This window comes from Pelmatolapia mariae, linkage group LG3_W, assembly GCF_036321145.2.
Source record: "Pelmatolapia mariae isolate MD_Pm_ZW linkage group LG3_W, Pm_UMD_F_2, whole genome shotgun sequence".
Taxonomy (NCBI): Eukaryota; Metazoa; Chordata; class Actinopteri; order Cichliformes; family Cichlidae; genus Pelmatolapia; species Pelmatolapia mariae.
Genome location: NC_086229.1, coordinates 74,335,921 through 74,353,963, shown reverse-complemented (window position 1 = coordinate 74,353,963; position 18,043 = coordinate 74,335,921). Strand labels below are relative to the sequence as shown.

Here is an 18,043-nt window from a genome sequence, read left to right as displayed (position 1 = left end):
ATATGTATGACTACTGGGCTGAAGACCTCTGTGTTCGTCTGTCTGAGGACCAATGGTCAAACTGTTTGTCCAATATTCAGAAAGGCTCAATAAACACCAGATGGAAACTAATCCAGTTTAAAGTCATTCACAGATTACATTTTTCTGAACTTACCCACATCTATAATTCTGTATCATCCTTATTTGATAGATGTAATATCAGTGAAGGTTCCCTTGCACATCTATTTTGGCATTGCCCTGTCTTGAAAGCTTTTTGGAGCCAGATTTTTATGTGGTTTTCAAACCAATTTAGGAAAAAAGTACCACTTGATGGTACATTGGCTATACTTGGATCATTTGCATCAATCGAATCTTTTTCCTTTTCACAACAGATAATTACAATGGGTATGCTGGCCGCAAATAAACTTATTCTTTTACAGTGGCGGTCTTCTTTGGCCCCGTGTTTAAAAGGTGGCTTAATAAGATGGTGTCTGTGGCCAGGGTGGAACAGATAAGATTTGATAGAAAAGGGAAACTGGTGAGTTTTTGTACAATTTGGCAGCCATTTCTAGAATTCCTAAAAACTAACTAATCATAATTCATGCCTCACACGCCACATGAATTTTCTTATTTTATTTTACTTTTTATTTAGTTAACATTGTTATATTTTTTCTCCTCTGTCCTTTTTCTTTTTTTCATGCTTATAAGTTTACAAATGCCAAATGTAGTAATTGTCCTCAATTGACTCTGTAGAAGCATGTCGTGTTTAACTTAAAAGCAAAAGTAAAAAATAAAAAAAAATATTTATGACTCCAATTTGAGCCCATACTCTCTGTTATCATGGGCTGCACACCTGCTGAGCCCTGCACGATGACCCCGCGGGGCTTATCTGCATCATTAACATCATTATCACTGTTATTACTTTCCGTCGTGTTTAAGGCTGCATCACCTCGACACAGGCTACCGTAAAGAAAGCACAGAACAAATCTAATAACTCTCACGGCAGCCAGGGTGTGTGTCTGCGATGCCTGTTGCAAGGTAGCTGTTCAGAGTCAACTGTACACGGTGTTTCTGCCGTGTATTCTTCCACCCACACCCAGAAGGGTCAGATATAAACCCACGCGTCCTGCTTACTGACCTGGGCTCCTGAGGAGGTGGCGGAGGCTCCAGCAGACTTCTGCTCCAGCTCCTGGTTCTCCTGCATCATTCCGGTCCAACAGTGTGAATCCACCAGCGGAGCACTCGGTCTGTAGCAGGAAAACACACCGGACAGCTGATATCTCCTGCGCGTTCTCGCGAACTCACCAAAAAGCCCGTGCCGGAGAATTAAGAGCCGCCCCCCAATTCCCGTTAATGTGATAAAGACGCAGATCTCGCGGTGTTTGCTCACCGACACAAAGACATTTTTATGACAGGAGCGCTGTACTCAAAAGATGTTTAAGGTTTCACAGACTCGAGGTTCAGAATTACAGTTTAAAGAAATAACTTCATATAAAACTTTTAAAGTGAGAAGGTTTTTTTTAATTTAAATAATAAAAACAATCCAAGCAAAGCTCAAAATCTGCAAATTCTTATCACAGATAATGTGTACATGTCCAGAAAAGACGAAGAATCACTACAGTAAGAGCACATCTGCTCTCAGATATAATGAGATCATAAAACCAGGTTGCAGTTAAAAGGCAAAAATTGATCAGTGCAGAAAATGATCAGACAAGTTCAGATTCTTCAGACTCATGTGGAGCTCTTTGTTCTCATATAGATTATTAGTGCAGCTAATCATAAAGGTATAATTCTACCCCCCTTACCTCACTAGTGCAAGATGTATGATTAAAATATATTGAAATTATCTAAAGAATAAAACACTTCTTATGTGGAATGGAAGAAGCACCAGTGTGGGAGTCACAAAAGGGTGCAGCTTGATCAATGTGGAATGACATATTATTGTTTGAAACAACCAAACAAAACATTAAAAGATTAAATTGGATTTTAGCTCCAGTGCAGAACAAACCCGTGAAAGCATCTGTGGAAAAACAGTAAAGAAGCAAAACAAACTGGAAATCTTAGATATTTTCTTTATAAGCATAAGTAGTTGTTTCATTTTCCAAGCTTGGAATTTTATGTACAGATTACTGCTGAAAGATAAAAAGCTCATCTGGATATATGTAAATGTTAAAACTGTTTCCAGAGACAGATATTTTACGATGTGCATTGTTTGTATGGATCTGAACACACACTGGTTCACTTTGTTCATGTTAAAGCTAAATGCTAGCAACATAAACACTGATATTGTGTGTTTGTGCTGAGTTCAGCCTAATGTTGATATCTGAGCACAGAAGAACCTGCTGCGGTTCATGAGGATGGGGATCCATGACACTGGTTTCACTAATCGGACTTTCAAATGCTGTACGTTGCCTTACAGATCACTGCCTTACATCACTGGTGTTGAAGTAGTGATGCCCTTGCTGCTCCCTGTTGGTCCTCCTGGACGACTTTCTCACCTGAGCTCGAAAAGTCTTACTGAGGAAAAAGTAAACAAGAGGGTCCAGACAGACGTTGAAAACTGACACCATGGCGGTCACCTCCTGCAGGTAGTACAACGCGGGACCCACAGAGCAGCTGGTCCACAGAAAAGTAAAGGGAAGTCGAACCAGGTGATAGGGGACAAAGCAAACACAGAAGATGCTGACAAGCAGAAACATGTTTCTACGAGACTTCAAGAGCTTCTCAGAGCCAGAGGCCAACTGCCTTTGCTGTGCCTGAAGCACCCTGCGGGAGATGCTGTAGTAGAAGAAAACCAGGGATATGAAGACTAAGAGGACAATGATGACAGAGAAGGTGTGGAGGATTTTGTACAGCAGGCTGACTGATGAACTAAAGAAATCTACACAATGGCTAGGATTAGAGATCAAAGGTTCCTTGGAGCTGATAAAAAAGCTGCTAAAAGTGACTGTTGGAGCCAGGAGAATAACCCAGGTGATGACAGAGGTGATTCGTGCAGTTCGTACTGTTTGTGGGATGTGAGTTCCTGAAGGATGGGTGATTTTCCAATACCTGAAGACAGAAGAGGAAGGAGGCAGAATACAACTTCACTAATCAGTCACAAATGTGCCTAATCTGCAAAGGTCAATATTGAGCCAAAAAGGTACATTCATGCTTTTGTCAAGAGCACAGGGTGTGTACTTAACCATTTAATCTAGTTTTTACACTGTCATGAACTACAGTCTGAAATCAGTAAAGGTTTTTTACCTGTTGGCAGCGATGTACCCCATAAATATGATGCTGGCGTACATGTTAAGGAAAAAAGCAGAAGCCCCAACTGTGCAGTAGAGCAGCTGAACCATGGGAGTGCTGTTGATATAGTGGGTGATGCGCAGTGGCAGACAGAGGCAGAGCAGGAAGTCAGCAGCTGTCAGATTCTTCAGGTAAACCATCAAGCTGCTCGATGCCTGCTGCCGAGCCCGACAACAGTAAAACTTCATGATGAAACCATTGAGGGGTAAACCCACCTTAAGATGCACAGAGAGGACGGAGAGGACAGGACTTTGGTAGATGCACAGAGAACCATGAACCAATTTCTAACAAAACACAATCTGAAAATTTGAAACTTACCAGAAACACCAGACTGTAGACCAGCACAAAGAGAGTGTTGACTGATGTGTCATCAACATCACAGGTCTGCTTCAAAGCCGATGTCTCGTTTTTTGAGTAAACCATGTTTCTAGACATGAAAAAAAAAAACAACACTCATAAATAAAACACTTTTTAAAACTGTATATAAATGCTAAGTTTCTCTTTGAAACAATATTTATTCATACCATTTTAGTTATCAGTGTCAGACAAACTTTAAATATTATGCTACATCTCTCTTTGAGACAGCTTCCCGGGCCATTATGAGCTGGGAAATTGGCTATAAGGAGTGTATTCTGGATTGCCTGGGTAGCGATCCATCGGTCATATCGTCCAGCAAACCTTGACTGCAAGTTTGTAGAAGACTGCCCACAGTCGTCAGAGCTGACAGGGTGAGGAAGCATCGGCAGTAATGACACCCGGTTACGCCAGTCGGAGGTCACTAAAATCAATATTGAATTGGTGTGTAACTTTGCCCCAACAATGTCGGACTCTGTAGTTTTCTCTGGTCCCCTCCCCAATCAGACCAGGAGTGACATGTTTAGCGGCATGTTCTCCCTAAATTGCTGGCTGTCTGAGTGGTGTCCCAGAAATGATGTGGGCTTCATAGATAATTGGGAAACTTTCTGGAGAAAACCTGTTCTTGTTAAGAGAGATGGCATCCATCCCACTTTGGATGGAGCAGCTCTCATTTATAGAAATCTGGCAACAATTACATGAGTGCTGCTGATTGGCAGATGTAAAGTAGTTGTGGTAAACCAATCACATGAACAATTTAAGTTGACATAGTAATATGATATACCAATTTTTACATTGTGATAGGAGGCCACGTAAAACCAGAGAAAAAAAACAAAAAAAGTGATAAAAAATATATGCTGTGTTTTTTCCTGAATATTCAAGTTATGAAAATGATGTGTTAAATGTGTTTGTGGTTGTTAGAGTAAAAAATATAACTTTTTCTCCTCAGATTTTATTTTAATTATTTTAATAAAATAATTGGTGTAGTTTGTAAGGTTAAGATCAGCCAAAGGATGTATTATAAAAGCTGTAACAACCAGTTTCTTTGAAATTACGTACGTTTTGGAGACAATGCATCACGTGTCTAAACTATTACCTCTAAATATATATATAAAAAAACAAAACACTCAGATGAGGAGGGTATATCAACTCCAAAGCCCCATTGTTGTCACAGAGAGATAGCTGCCTGACTGTGAGGTACTGCAACAGCAGAGGGCAGCAATACTCCTTGGAAGCCTGTAGTCCGCCAAACCAATTAAGAAGAAGACAGCGCCACTTCTAACTGTCCAGACAGCTCAGCAAGGGAGTGCCAGCAGCACCCTGCACTCAACCAAAAACCTTCTATTTCATTGTAAGTATATCATTATACAAGAAATACATTTAACTATATCAACTTAAGCCATAATTCACTTGGTCAGTTTTCTTGTTGCATTGAAAGCATTTCTCTGTCACAGGGTTTGCATTCAGTCCTATTTAGTTTTCTGAAACGTTCATGCTAATGCAGCAGGTTGAAGATTTTAGCTAGCTTTACTGTGAAACAAATGCCTATTTAAATTACCAGGAGCAGCTAAAGACAATGTTCCTTTTTGATTTCAGTTCAGTTCATTTTTATTTCAAACATGTGCATTCACAATCATTACAAAATAAAATTCCATTCTTTTGTTTGAAAAGGAGTAGGCAGAGGTATACACTTATTAGTCCCTACCCCCTCAAATTTTTACCTCTCATTGATTTAATTTTCTTTTAGCCTTAAATTAAACAAACAACATATAAAGTAAAAGTAAAGCAAAGACAAAACAAACAAACAAAATAAACAACAAATAATCAAGCCCCACCACAATATAGCTACTTTCATATAAATAAGGACTGAGTTGGAGTGTTTGCAGATTTACAAATTATAAGATAAACAAACGAAAAAACTATTACGAACGTAATACGAATGTTATTTCTGTGGCAAGTCATTGAAGTCACTGAGGGGTTTTGTATTTCATTGCTACCTGCTTCTGCCATCCTGACCATTGTAGAGGAAATTTAAAGGAGTATATACAGTCATATACTCTGAATAAGCTCACTACACTTCTTAAAAGGGAAACAACATTATCTGATGAGGGTATTGCCAAGCAGTGTGGTGGTCAAGTACACCAGGCGGTTTTCTGCATGGTATCGAGTTTTGGTACCCAGCCCTACTCGCATTTCAATTCAATTGCAATCATGTCAGCGGTACAATTTCAGTTTGTTTGTTTTCATCAACAAATAAAAGATGTTACATAAAAGCTACTTTTTCTATGGCTCAAAACTTGTCTGAACACAGACTGCACTTGTTGGTCCACTGTGACGTATGTGGCTGAAGAAAACAAATTGCTGTTAATTTTAGCTTTTACAGTCCTGATCAAAATTTTATGACCACTTGAAAAATGGCAAAAAATCATATTTTGCATGGTTGGATCTTAGCAAGGTTCCAAGTAGAGCTTCAACATGCAACAACAAGAAATGGGAGTGAGTCAAAACATTTTTGAGCATGCAACTTATTGAAAACAACGCTTAATCTGAAATCAAAGTTCCAAACATGAACTCAATAATGGGTAACTCCACCGTTATTGTTGATCACTTCAAAAATTCATTTCTGTATGCTTGACGTAAGTGTTTCCATGAGGTAAGTGGGAGCATTTCTCCAAGTGGTGAAGACAGCCACACGAAGGGATCTACTGTCTGGAACTGTTGTCCATTCTCAGTTGGATTTAGATCAGGGGAACATGCAGGATGGTCCAAAACAGTGATGTTATTCTCCTGGACGAAGTCCCATGTCCTGCGGGCGTTGTGTACTGTAGCGTTGCCCTGTTGAAAAACTCAGTTGTTACCACACAGACGAGGGCCCTCAGTCATGAGGGATGCTCTCTCCAACATTTGGACATACCCAGTCGCCGTTTGATGCCCCTGCACATCCTGAAGCTCCATTGTTCCACTAAAAGAAAAAGCACGGAGACGAGGCCTTTGAAGACGTTTTTTGTTTTTGAAGATGCTGTCTGATGGCACCAGTATCGGCCTTAATTTAAGGATTTTAGGCATAAAATCCTTAAATTAAGGCCGATACTGGTGCCACTTGTCTTCCACTTGACTTTTTTGTTCCATGACCCTCATGATCACTTAAGAAATTCCAAATGACTGTCTTACTGCGTCCCACCTCAGCAGCGATTGCGCTCTGCGAGAGACCCTGCTTATGCAGTTCAACAACCCGACCACGTTCAAAAAAGGACAGTTTTTGGCCTTTACCACCAGAACATCATGACAGTGTGACTACCTGACAAAATGACAATGAATCCCCATTTTTACACAGATTTGACCTTTTAAAGGCATGTGGTCTTAAATTTTGATCAGCTGTAAAACAGCCTGTTTCAGTGTAAGTGTTGTTTTCAATAAAATGCACACTCAAAAAATGTTTTCTCTCACTCCCATTTCTTCTTGTTGCACGTTGAAGCTCTACGTGGAACCTTGTTAAGATCCAACCATGCAAAATTAGATTTTTTTGCCAAATTTTAAGTGGTCTTAATCTTTTGATCGGGACTGTATTTAATAATCGATTAGTTTCATCTAAATGCATTGCAATGCATCACAATTGTATAATAATTATTATTATTACCAATCATGAACCTCACTGAATCTCACTAATGTGAGTTATCAAACATTGCTTAATTAATCATCGCTAATCACTCATCTGTTAATATTTTTGACTTTTTCTTGAAAAGAGGTGGAAAACTTAATGAGAGACAAGATTTTGGTTCTTTTCCACCTCTTTTCAAGAAAAAGTCAAAAATATTAACAGATGAGTGATTAGCGATGATTACATTAGTGAGATGCAGTGAGGTTCGTGATTCATATCATACGTTTTACATTTCACTAACCCAGTTGTGTGGAATCGGTTGACATAACTGGGTGGAGTAAATGCAACATTTTATTTCTTAGAATGTAGGGCTAACAAGTTTTGCTCTGCTCCTTTGGCCAGTGTGAGTATGTGGGGCAGATCACAGCAGAGAAGCTGAGGGTCCAGCCAGCAGGAGGAAAGACCAGCTGATGCCTGGATGTGTATTGTTGCTCATACTTACTGAGTTCACTAGCTACTTCTTTGCTATGTGAATAAACTATTTGAACAAGAAAGGTGTCATAGATTTAAAGACACATCTTAACTGAAGTTAAGGTGAAAATTTGGAATGAATTTTATGTTACTGTTCATATTAAATCCAACAAAGAGTGAAAATCCAAAAGCTGCTGCAATCCTTTAATAATAATAATGCATTGGATTTATATAGCGCTTTTCAAGGCACCCAAAGCGCTTTACAATGACATTATTCATTCACGCTCACATTCATACACTGGTGGAGGCAAGCTACGGTTGTAGCCACAGCTGCCCTGGGGCAGACTGACAGAAGCGAGGCTGCCATATCGCGCCATCGGCCCCTCTGGTCAACACCAGTAGGCGGTAGGGTAAAGTGTCTTGCCCAAGGACACAACGACCAGGACAGAGAGACCGGGGATCGACCAGCGACCTTCCGGTTACAGGTGCCCTTCCCAACCCCCTGAGCCACGGTCGCCCCCCTTTGTACTTATGGTCTCTCTCTCTCTCTCTCTCTCTCTCTCTCTCTCTGTGTGTGTGTGCATGCCCACAGAGAGGAGGTCATGACAGGAGCTTTCTGATTTGACATTTATAATGCCGGGCTCACACTGTGCGATTTTTGGCCAATTTTGAGCCGAGTTTTGAGTCATGCGACCGTTTTGGTGATCGGCCCGAGTTTGTCCTTCATCGTGCATCGTGCATCGTGTAGTGTACGTTGGGTAACGAGAAGCGATTAACACCTCACGACCAGCTCCCGATCATCAATCGCTTGGTCGGGAGGGTGTCACCGCAGCTTCTCACACTGCGCACGCGCAAACACAAATGTCAGCGAAAAAGACGGAGCAGCACAGCAGTGCAGCGTGTGATCTGGACACAAGCGATGGAGGCACAACTTGTAGAACTTTGGAAAGCTCATCCGAGCCTTTTCGATGTGGCCTCACAAAATCATCACGACCACAACAACCGTGAAAATAGTTGGATTTACACTGCTGCTCAATCACAGCTGCCTGATCAATGTTTTTCATAAAGTTGATGGTGGTGGTGTGCGTGTCTGTGTGAGTGAAAGACAGAGAGGGAGAGCGAGCGACAGAATTTCTGTTATAACCTTCATTTTATGAACGCATAGTTTGAGCACTCAGGTCGCATCAGAGCATCGGGCCGTATAGTGTGAGACCCTGCATCGTGACCTATGAACTTCTAACCCCTGCAAGTCAATCGTACAGTTTGAGCAGGAGCTGAATCGCGCGACTGAAAAAATCGCACAGTGTGAGCCCGGCATAAACCATAAGGTCAGTTTGGATTGAGAACCTCCCGAGCTGTTGGTGAACATAAAAGTAAGTTCACTCTTGACAAAATCACTTTTTATCTACTTCAGGGCACATTGTGAAACAAGAATCTAAATCACAATGACTTCTATACAAACATGTTTTTTTATGGGGACAATATGATAAATCTTTTTTGGGTTTTTTTTATTTCCCTATTAATGATCTTTGGTAATTAATAAAGAGGAAGGAAGGATAAAGTGTTACTGCTGCTGAAGAAGTGTTGACACATGTTTTTCACAAAAAGCTTAAAACACAAAAACTCTAATATCAGTTTATTTTCATTTTTATTTTTTGTTTAAAGCATATAACAGCTGGTAAAACGATGAGTTTCAATTGTTACTGTCCACATTGTGGTGTGCTACTTTTGCTCTGTGGGATTGACTCATTACATGTAATGGAATGTGCTATATAAATAAAGTTGTGTTTGATATTACAGGCTCTTGGGAAGAAACCAAAGCAGTATGAGTGATTTTCTTAGGAAATGTCAAATATTCAGTTTTCAGAAGAAGTTTTATTTCCACAGCTTTAAACTAGTTCATAATACTGCAGCTCAAACGTTTTGTGCAACATTACTCTGCAGAGATGAACTTTTTGGTCAAAACTAACTGCACAAGCATTCTTTTAAGAAAGAGACTGGTTTACAGTAGAAATATTACTAAATTTATTACACTTGAATGTACAGCAGTGAATATAATGATGCAGTGTGGCAGTGTCTTTGATCCATGAAATCAAATGTGCTGTAAATCATTATGTGCCTTCTTCCCCATGTCTTTCTGTTTTTACATATTTGTCACACTTAAAGATTTCAGATCCTCAACCCCAATGGAATATTAGACAAAGATATCCTGAGTAAATACAAAACACAGTTTTTAAATGATGATTTAAAAACACAGTGCAGTATGTACGTGGATCATCACTGTGTATCACAGTGCAACACAAAGTCAGTTAAACTTCAGGGATATCATTCCCTCCAAGTAGGAAGAATTAATTAGAGACAACAAGCAGGTGGTCACAGACCATTTCTCTCTATAATTCCCTCCTGACTGATTTTCTCTAGTTTAGTTTTTTTTTTCTGGTTTCCTTATCACTTGTGTAGCTTGAGCCAGTACATATGGATCATTTAGGTTTTTTGTTCTCTTGATGGATGAAACCAATAAAATTAGTGCCATGGATCATAATGACTGTCTTTAAACATTATCAACATATTTAAGTATAAGGTAGTTCATCAGTGCACCCGGCACCAGGACATCCTTAGCCTTAGTCAAAATAAGACTTGTAATTATATATTCACATTAGTTTCCTGAACACTGGCAGAAGCCAGCTGATTATTTTTGTTCCTTAAGTGAGGATGGGTTAAAAACATCTCTTTTTTTCCCTATCAGTAGAAGTATTAAAGATGTGAGAATAAGAAACTATCAGAACTCACCTCTGGTTCTGCAGCTTTCTGTAAGGAGGTAAAGTTGCTTCTGCTGTTCTCAGTGTGATGGTATGACTGTAGCTCAGGACATACACAGTGACATCACACTGTACACTGACATGTTTCCTCTTTGTCTTCACTGTTAAACTGTCACAGCATATTTCCATTACAGATGAGTCATTCTCTGGTCAGGTGTTGCCACACTTATTTGAGCTCTGACTCACTTTATTGCCACTGATGGATTTTTTACTAATGTCCTTCACCACTTCATCACTACAGCTAACATGAGACAGCACCTGCAGCCAATTCAAATTGCATGTGAAACCAGTGTCATGAATCCCAAGACTTTGTGAATAACTCAAATATTTCCTCAGCTTACAGATCGGTCAATTGATGATGCTGGGCGATGGATGCAATGAGGCTGATGTGAATCAGGGTTCAATATTAAAGACCTACTCTTCCGCTTGAGCTACAGCTCCCCCACTGTTCCAAGAGAACGAAAGATAAACATAAACATTAAATTTGATGTCATCATATACTTGAGAAAAAAATATGCAGATGTTTTAGCATTATGGATAATGCTATTAACTGGCATATGTTAGTATCTTGTCATTTTGGGTTTTCTTGTTTTTTTTAACAGGCAACAGATGGACTGAAAAGGACCACAATATTGTTTTGCCCTCCAGGTGGGCACGTCTCACTAGCTCTGACATTACATGAAAAACATGAATATCAATGAGTCTGCGGGTTTAGCGGGATTGGATAGACATAATGCAGGTGGTAATGGTCAGAAATTACATTGGAGTGGTATTTGGTATTTGAATAGTTATGAGCAGGGCTCTTATTGCTCTTACTGACGAGCTACAAGCTCCCCTGACACCACTTACAGTCTCCTGTCTCTTTCAGACAATCACCCTATGTTCCCTCCTCTTCTTTTGGCAAAATCCAAAAATGTCCTTCCACATTCCTCCTCTTAACACTGCACCTACCAAACACCTCTTCAGCTGCAATCCTCAAAATCTAAAGTCATCTTCAGTACGATAAGTGTTGCCACCTAAGCATGAGCCCTGGTACAGGAGTAGAAGTAAAAACAGGAGGCAAAGAAGTCACCAATACTGGTGATGTTGCAATGAGCTTGACAGAGTGGCAAAGTGGAAGTGATCTAAATCTTGGATTACTCACCAAACACTTGTGAAGCAGACAGATGCGCAGTAAGTGCATTATTTTCATTTTTTTTTTTTTTTTTAATTTTAGAGGGTTGATTGTTAATGAAAATGTCTTGTAAATTATACTGTTTGATAATGTGTCATTTATTTCTGCTGGGACATTCATTTGTCCATGACTGATGTCTTCTGTTCTCACCGTGGAGCAGCATTATGAAAAGATTTCCTAGAAGCTGTCAGCAGGTTTCAGCAGCTCTGATTTGTCACAGTATGCGCACATTTTAACCAGCCGTGTTGAGAAATCTCACTGTAGCTTCACACATCAGTTCAGTGGAAACAGCAGGAGGAAGTAGCTGACGTGGTGCAACGCACGCAACATACAACATAGAAACAAAAACATGCAAGACATAAAACTGTTTTTAAAGGACGAGCTGGCACACAGAAAAACAAAAAAACCCATGTCATTAAAATCAACTCTGAGTTTGATTAAAAAATCTGTGTGGCTGATTAAGAGCAGTTGAGGTGTTCTGTTTTCTTCTTGTATAGACACTGACCATCCAGTGGTGACTCATTTAATGCATGAGTTGCTGAAGACTTTATAAGGATTTAGTGAATAAACTAACCACACTCAATATCTATGAGTTCTAAAAAGCCCTTAAAAAGCGATAAGTGCACACATGTAGAGGTCACATTGGTCACTGCAGTGGCCATATTGTTCAAGGCGAGCGAACTGCACCTCCCAGTGCATGTATGTTGGTAGAACCAGAGGTTTATACAGATTATAAAACAGTTTGGTTAGTTGCAACCCTGGAACTGCATTTAGAACATTTAGTGAAGTTTAAAGTACAAGTTTTTATACCATTTAAATAAATGTAGATAATAATTCTAATGGCTGATTCTAGAGTCTAATACTTAAAATTAACCTTAGAATTGCTCAGATGCTTTCTAGTGTAGAATGTAAGTTAAGCATGTTTCTGAATTTTTGTTAGGTTAGCAGGATATAACCTAACATATATGCAAGGTTATATCCTGCTAACCTAACATTTACGCTCTTAGTTTAATGACATAACTGTAGATTGACATAGATGTGTCATTTTCCAATCAGTCAGTTGCTGCTAGTTCACGAGTTAAAAACAATACAACAATACACCAGTGCAACATCTACCAAAAACTATGTTTGAGTCATGATGTGACTGCTTAGTGCTCTGGAATACAAATAAATGTAGTACAACTCTCTGATCACATGTAATTTAGATTAAGCTGTCGACCTTTAGGCCCACAGAAACTCTGGTGCAGGAAGTTTGGCTCTCTGAAAGCAGCTGGGTATCTAGTGGAAGTATGTTGTGGATCCAAATCCTTTTGGATTAGCCATTAAACACAGTAAAACTTAGCCAATGATAAGCTAAAAAATACAAAATCAATTCACAGGCTGGAATTCTGTTCTTCCTCCTTTAGCATCTCTGCTGGAACTTTTAACTGTGAACCTCTTAGATCCAATCTTCTCAATTGCTCATCTCGCAGAAGATTAAAGGGAAGACCTCTTCTTCACCTCACTTTTATACCCTCTCCCCCTCCCCCATCCACACACACACACTTCACATTCCTTGAAGTTGTTGGCATTTAATCATATGAAGTCCACTCAAAGCATAACTCTCTCTCTCTGACTTACATGACTTAACACAAAGTTTAAACTTTTAAATGTTAAAATCACTTCATTACATTTTCTTTGTTATTCTCAGCATATTAAGCAAATTTAAATATTGTTATAAGGTCCACTACACCTGTCTTTTAATTAATTTAAGTAATTTTGACATACAACCTATTCTGGTGGAGGTTATTGAATATTATTCTGACATGATGAGGAAACTTTGGTATTTCCGCACACACAGCATCAGGGGAATAACATTTTGTAAATGTTTGTGTGCAGTTTGTCTCACAGTGTTTTGCTAGTTAAATGTACAGCTGCTGTATCTCTCAGACATAGACAAAGATGTAAGACAGACAGGAGCGGAGAGGAAGAAGAGATGTTATATTTAAAGGTAAGGACTGCTCACTGGTATTTGATAAACTGCAGATTTAAAGACTACATGTAGTGTCATCATTGTTAATAGAATATTGGATCTGTGTATGAATGGGGGAATGAGGGATGTTGTGTAAGATGTTTTTTCTATTATTTTTTCAAATGTCAAGAAGTCAAACAAAGGAAGAACACACAATGGCACATTTTTAATTTTATTTATCAAAATTATTTATTAATCAAACAGACATAACATTGTTGTTTTTCATCCCCCCCAAAGAAATTCATCTTCAAAACACCAGAGTGTTAGCCAAATATCGCATAGAATTGTCAACTCAGCTCTGTAGAGTAGGGAATCACAATAAAGCAGTTTATTTCAAGTTGTAGATTCAAGCTGCTCTTCATACTTTGGGCCACAAGATGTCACCAAAGAGCACTGTGTTGAAAGGGTTCGAGTAATGAAACCTTTTTCAATACTAGCTTCAGAAGGCTTCATTTGGCCATCACTACTCCTTAAAAAGCAAAGAATGACTAGGCAGTGTAGGAAATAACTGAAAAAACTGACTGGTGGAAATCACACACACAACAAGGGAACTCAGCAAGAAAGAAGTGGGTTAGTGCAGCTCCACCTAGCCTTTGTATCTGTGCCCAGAAAACCACTTAGCAGAATATTTGAAATTTGGTTGTATCAGCAGCAAAAAAACACACATATACAAACAGAACAGGACACACAGAAGCGAAGCGCAATTTTTACATATTTACATCATGGACAATAGTTACCAGAGCAGAGTACAGTACAGTTGTTTAAATTAGCGTACACATAGTGTGCAAACATAGCAGGATACAGAAAGATGTTTAAATAGTTAAGAATATTTAGAATAATTAGAAAAGTGCAGATTGTTTATTGTACTGGTGCATTAAAAAGTAAACACGTAACTTTCAATAAGTTAGTGTATATATAAGCTGAGAAAAGTAATGTGCAGTTATAACAGTAAAAGTTGTTACAGCGCAGATATAAACATCTATGATTGTTGGGAGCAGTTCTGATTGTACAGTCTGACAGCTGCAGGGAGGAAGGACCTGCGGAAACGCTCCTTCATGCATCTAGGATGCAGCAGTCTGTCACTGAAGGAGCTCTGCAGTTCAGCAACATTTACATGCATGGCGTGGGAAACTGTCCATCAGAGATGTTATTTTGGCCAGAGTCCTTCTGTCTCCCACCACCTGCACTGGGTCCAGGGTGCATCCTAGAACAGAGCTGGCCTTCCTGATGAGTTTGTCCAACCTCTTCCTCTCAGCTGCTGATAAACTGCTGCTCCAACATACCACACTGTAAAAAATGACAGATGCCACCACAGAGTCATAGAAGGTCTTTAAAAGCGCTCCCTGAACTCCAAATGACCTCAGCCGCCTCAGCAGGTAGAGTCTGCTCTGACCCTTCCTGTAAAGAGCATCAGTGTTGTGGCTCCAGTCCAGTTTATTATTCAGGTGAACACCCAGGTACCTATAAGAGTCCACTATCTCAATGTCCACTCCCTGGATGTTCACCGGTGTCAGTGTGGTGGGTCTGCGTCTCCGGAAGTCCACCACCAACTCCTTGGTTTTCCCAGCGTTGATCAGCAGGTGGTTCTGCTGACACCAGTCCACAAAGTCCAGAGTCCACTGTCTGTACTCTGAGGCCGACTATGGCAGAGTCGTCAGAGAACTTCTGTAGGTGGCAGCGTGGGGAGTTTATGGAGAAGTCTGCAGTGTAGAGGGTGAAGAGGAACGGTGCCAGCACAGTTCCCTGTGGGGCCCCCGTACTGCAGACCAGCGTATCAGAGACACAGTCTTGTGACCTCACATACTGTGGACGTTCTGTGAGGTAGTCCAGTATGGGACATGTGGTGGTCCACTCCTGATAGCTCCAGCTTGTCTCTCAGAAGTCGTGGCTGGATGGTGTTGAAAACACTGGAGAAATCAAAGAACATGATCCTCACAGTGCTTCCAGGCTTCTCCAGGTGAGTCAGAGCTCGGTGCAGGAGGTAGATGATGGCGTCCTCCACCCCGATGCCAGGCTAGTAAGCAAACTGCAGCGGATCCAATGAAGACCTCACCAGGGGGCGCAGATGGTTTAGAACCAACCTCTCCAGGGTCTTCATCAGATGCGATGTCAGGGCTACCGGCCTGTAGTTGCTGAGGTCCTTGGGATGGGAGGTCTTTGGTACCGGTACCACACAGGAGGTCTTCCACAGCTGTGGTACTTTCCCCAGTGACAGGCTCAGGTTGAACAGATAAACTAGGATGCCACACAGTTCATCTGCGCAGCATCTCAGGAGCCTGGAGCTGACGCCATCTGGTCCTGCAGCCTTCCGCACCTTGATTTTACGAAGCTCGTTCCTCACTTGAAGTGCTGAGATGGAGAGAGTGGGTTTTGGGGGAGGGGTGTGTATGTTGGAGTCCGCAGAAGCTGGGGGTGGGTGTAATGACTGGGAGCTGGGATGTGTGAAGCTGAGAGGTGTGAAGTCCTGAGATGAAGGACAGGCAGTCCCTGGAGATGAAGGAGATTGCAGCAGGCGGGACGATGCTGTGGGAGGGGTGGGTGGTTGATCAAACCTATTAAAATATTTATTTAGGTCATTCACCCACCCCAAGTCTCCTGCAGCCTGGGGGGTTGGTTTTTGTCCTGAGATTGTCTTCAGGCTGTTCCAAACCCCTCTGATGTTGTCCTGTTGCAGCTGCTCTTCCATCTTCTTCCTGTAGTTTTCCTTTCCTTGCCTTATCTTCCATTTCAGCTTCTTCTGAACAACTCTCAGCTCCTGTTTGTCTCCAGATCTAAAGACCCTCTTCTTCTCCTTGAGGAGAGCCTTAATTTCAGGATTTATCCATGGCTTGTTGTTAGAAAAACACGGTACCTTTTTGATGGGTACGGTGTTGTCCACACAGAAGTTCATGTAATCCGTAATGCAGTCTGTGATGCTGTTGAGATCATCCTCCAGGGGGCTGCAGAGGTTGTCCCACACAGTAGAACGGAAACAGTCCCTCAGGGCCTCTTCAATCTCTGCCGACCATTTCCTTACTGTGCGTTTCACTACTGGTTCTCTCTGTACTAGAGGTTTATACACAGGCTGGAGATGAACCAGGTTGTGATCTGAGCCCCCCAGGGGAGGGAGAGGTGATGAGCTGTATGCCTCCTTGGTGTTGGCATACAATAAGTCCAATGTTTTATTGTCTCTGGTGTGGCAGGTAACATACTGGGTGAAGGTGGGGAGAGTGGAGGACAGGGAGATGTGATTAAAGTCCCCAGAGATCAGGAAAAGGGCCTGAGGGTGCTGTGTTTGGAGTCTGCTGGTTACAGTGTGCAGGACCTCACAGACTGCTGCAGCGCTAGCAGAGGGCGGGACTTACACAGCTATCATAATCACGTGTGTAAACTCTCGTGGTAGATAGTACGGTCTCATGCTAACCGCTAGCAGCTAAATGTCCTTACAGCATAGCGTCTCTTTGATAGATAATTGTCCAGAGTTACACCATCTATCGTTCACAAACACAGCCAGACCCCCTCCTCTCTTCTTACCACTCTCCGTTGTTCTGTCGGCCCGGATCAGATGAAAACCATCCATGTTTACGTGTGAGTCCGGAGTTAGCGCAGTTAGCCACGACTCTGTGAAGCACATCAGGCTGCACTCCCTGTAGCTCCTCTGATGTCGGGTAAGAGCCGCCAGCTCGTCTGCTTTATTGGGGAGAGATCTCACATTCCCCATAATAATAAATGGAATCGCTGGCCGGTACCTCCGAACTTTACTGCGACGCCCGATCCCGGCCCGAGTACTGCGTCTCTTCCTCCTCAGCTCGCGGGGGATGTTAGCTTGCTCGGCGGTAGGCATGGCAGCGGAGGCTCCGAGGGCTAACAGCTGATCCCTGCTGTAAACAACACGCACTCTCCGGACAAAGACGCCGTAAAAAATGTAATAAAGAACACCATTGTCCATAGAATTCTGAGCTCCATTGTGGGGGACAGCAGTCCACAATAGAAAAATAAAAACAATAAACACAAAAACAGCAGAGAAACATATATTAAAGACAAAAAAGGACTCGGTCAGGTCGGAGCTGCTGATACTGGCTGCCAGCTCGGAGCGGCGCCGGAAGTAATTAGCAGCTAGCTGACTATGCTATCAGAGTTAGCTCCAACGGCAGACTCTGCAAGTTACAGCAAGGACTGCACGGGACTTAAGTTTTCAGACCGGCGAGGCTGGAGATCCAGATTTGCAGCTCCTTTGGAATAAGCTTGCAGTTCTTCTTACTGCGCACCAGACAGTATGATGGGGCAGTGGGTGTATCTTGAACTTGATCGTGTGGCTTTGCAGAGGAGAGGCCCCATTTTGTTTTGTTTTTTACAGGGTCGTTGGT

At 41.4% G+C, this 18,043-nt stretch overlaps 2 protein-coding genes across 2 annotated transcripts in view; both read right to left on the bottom strand.

Moving 5' to 3' along the window:
- LOC134623951 (zinc finger protein 664-like) overlaps nt 1-18,043 on the bottom strand; it is a 507,757-nt gene that overhangs the window by 5,440 nt on the left and 484,274 nt on the right. The window lies entirely within an intron of this gene.
- Nucleotides 2,400-17,520, bottom strand: LOC134623949 (P2Y purinoceptor 14-like). Its single transcript, XM_063468949.1, has 4 exons — nt 17,426-17,520; nt 3,589-3,697; nt 3,226-3,485; nt 2,400-3,030 (listed from the first exon to the last, which is right to left on the bottom strand). The coding sequence occupies exons 1-4, from the start codon at nt 17,518-17,520 to the stop codon at nt 2,400-2,402; spliced, it is 1,095 nt and encodes a 364-aa protein (XP_063325019.1).

Bases quoted from the DNA above. Each gene is read 5' to 3' on its own strand.
- LOC134623949 (XM_063468949.1), bottom strand. From the start codon at position 17,520: ATGCCTACCGCCGAGCAAGCTAACATCCCCCGCGAGCTGAGGAGGAAG. The intron at 3,486-3,588 runs GTAAGTTTCAAA...GTGCATCTTAAG, and splicing joins TCTACAGTCTGGTGTTTCTG to GTGGGTTTACCCCTCAATGG. The intron at 3,031-3,225 runs GTAAAAAACCTT...TTCTGTCTTCAG, and splicing joins GGGTACATCGCTGCCAACAG to GTATTGGAAAATCACCCATC.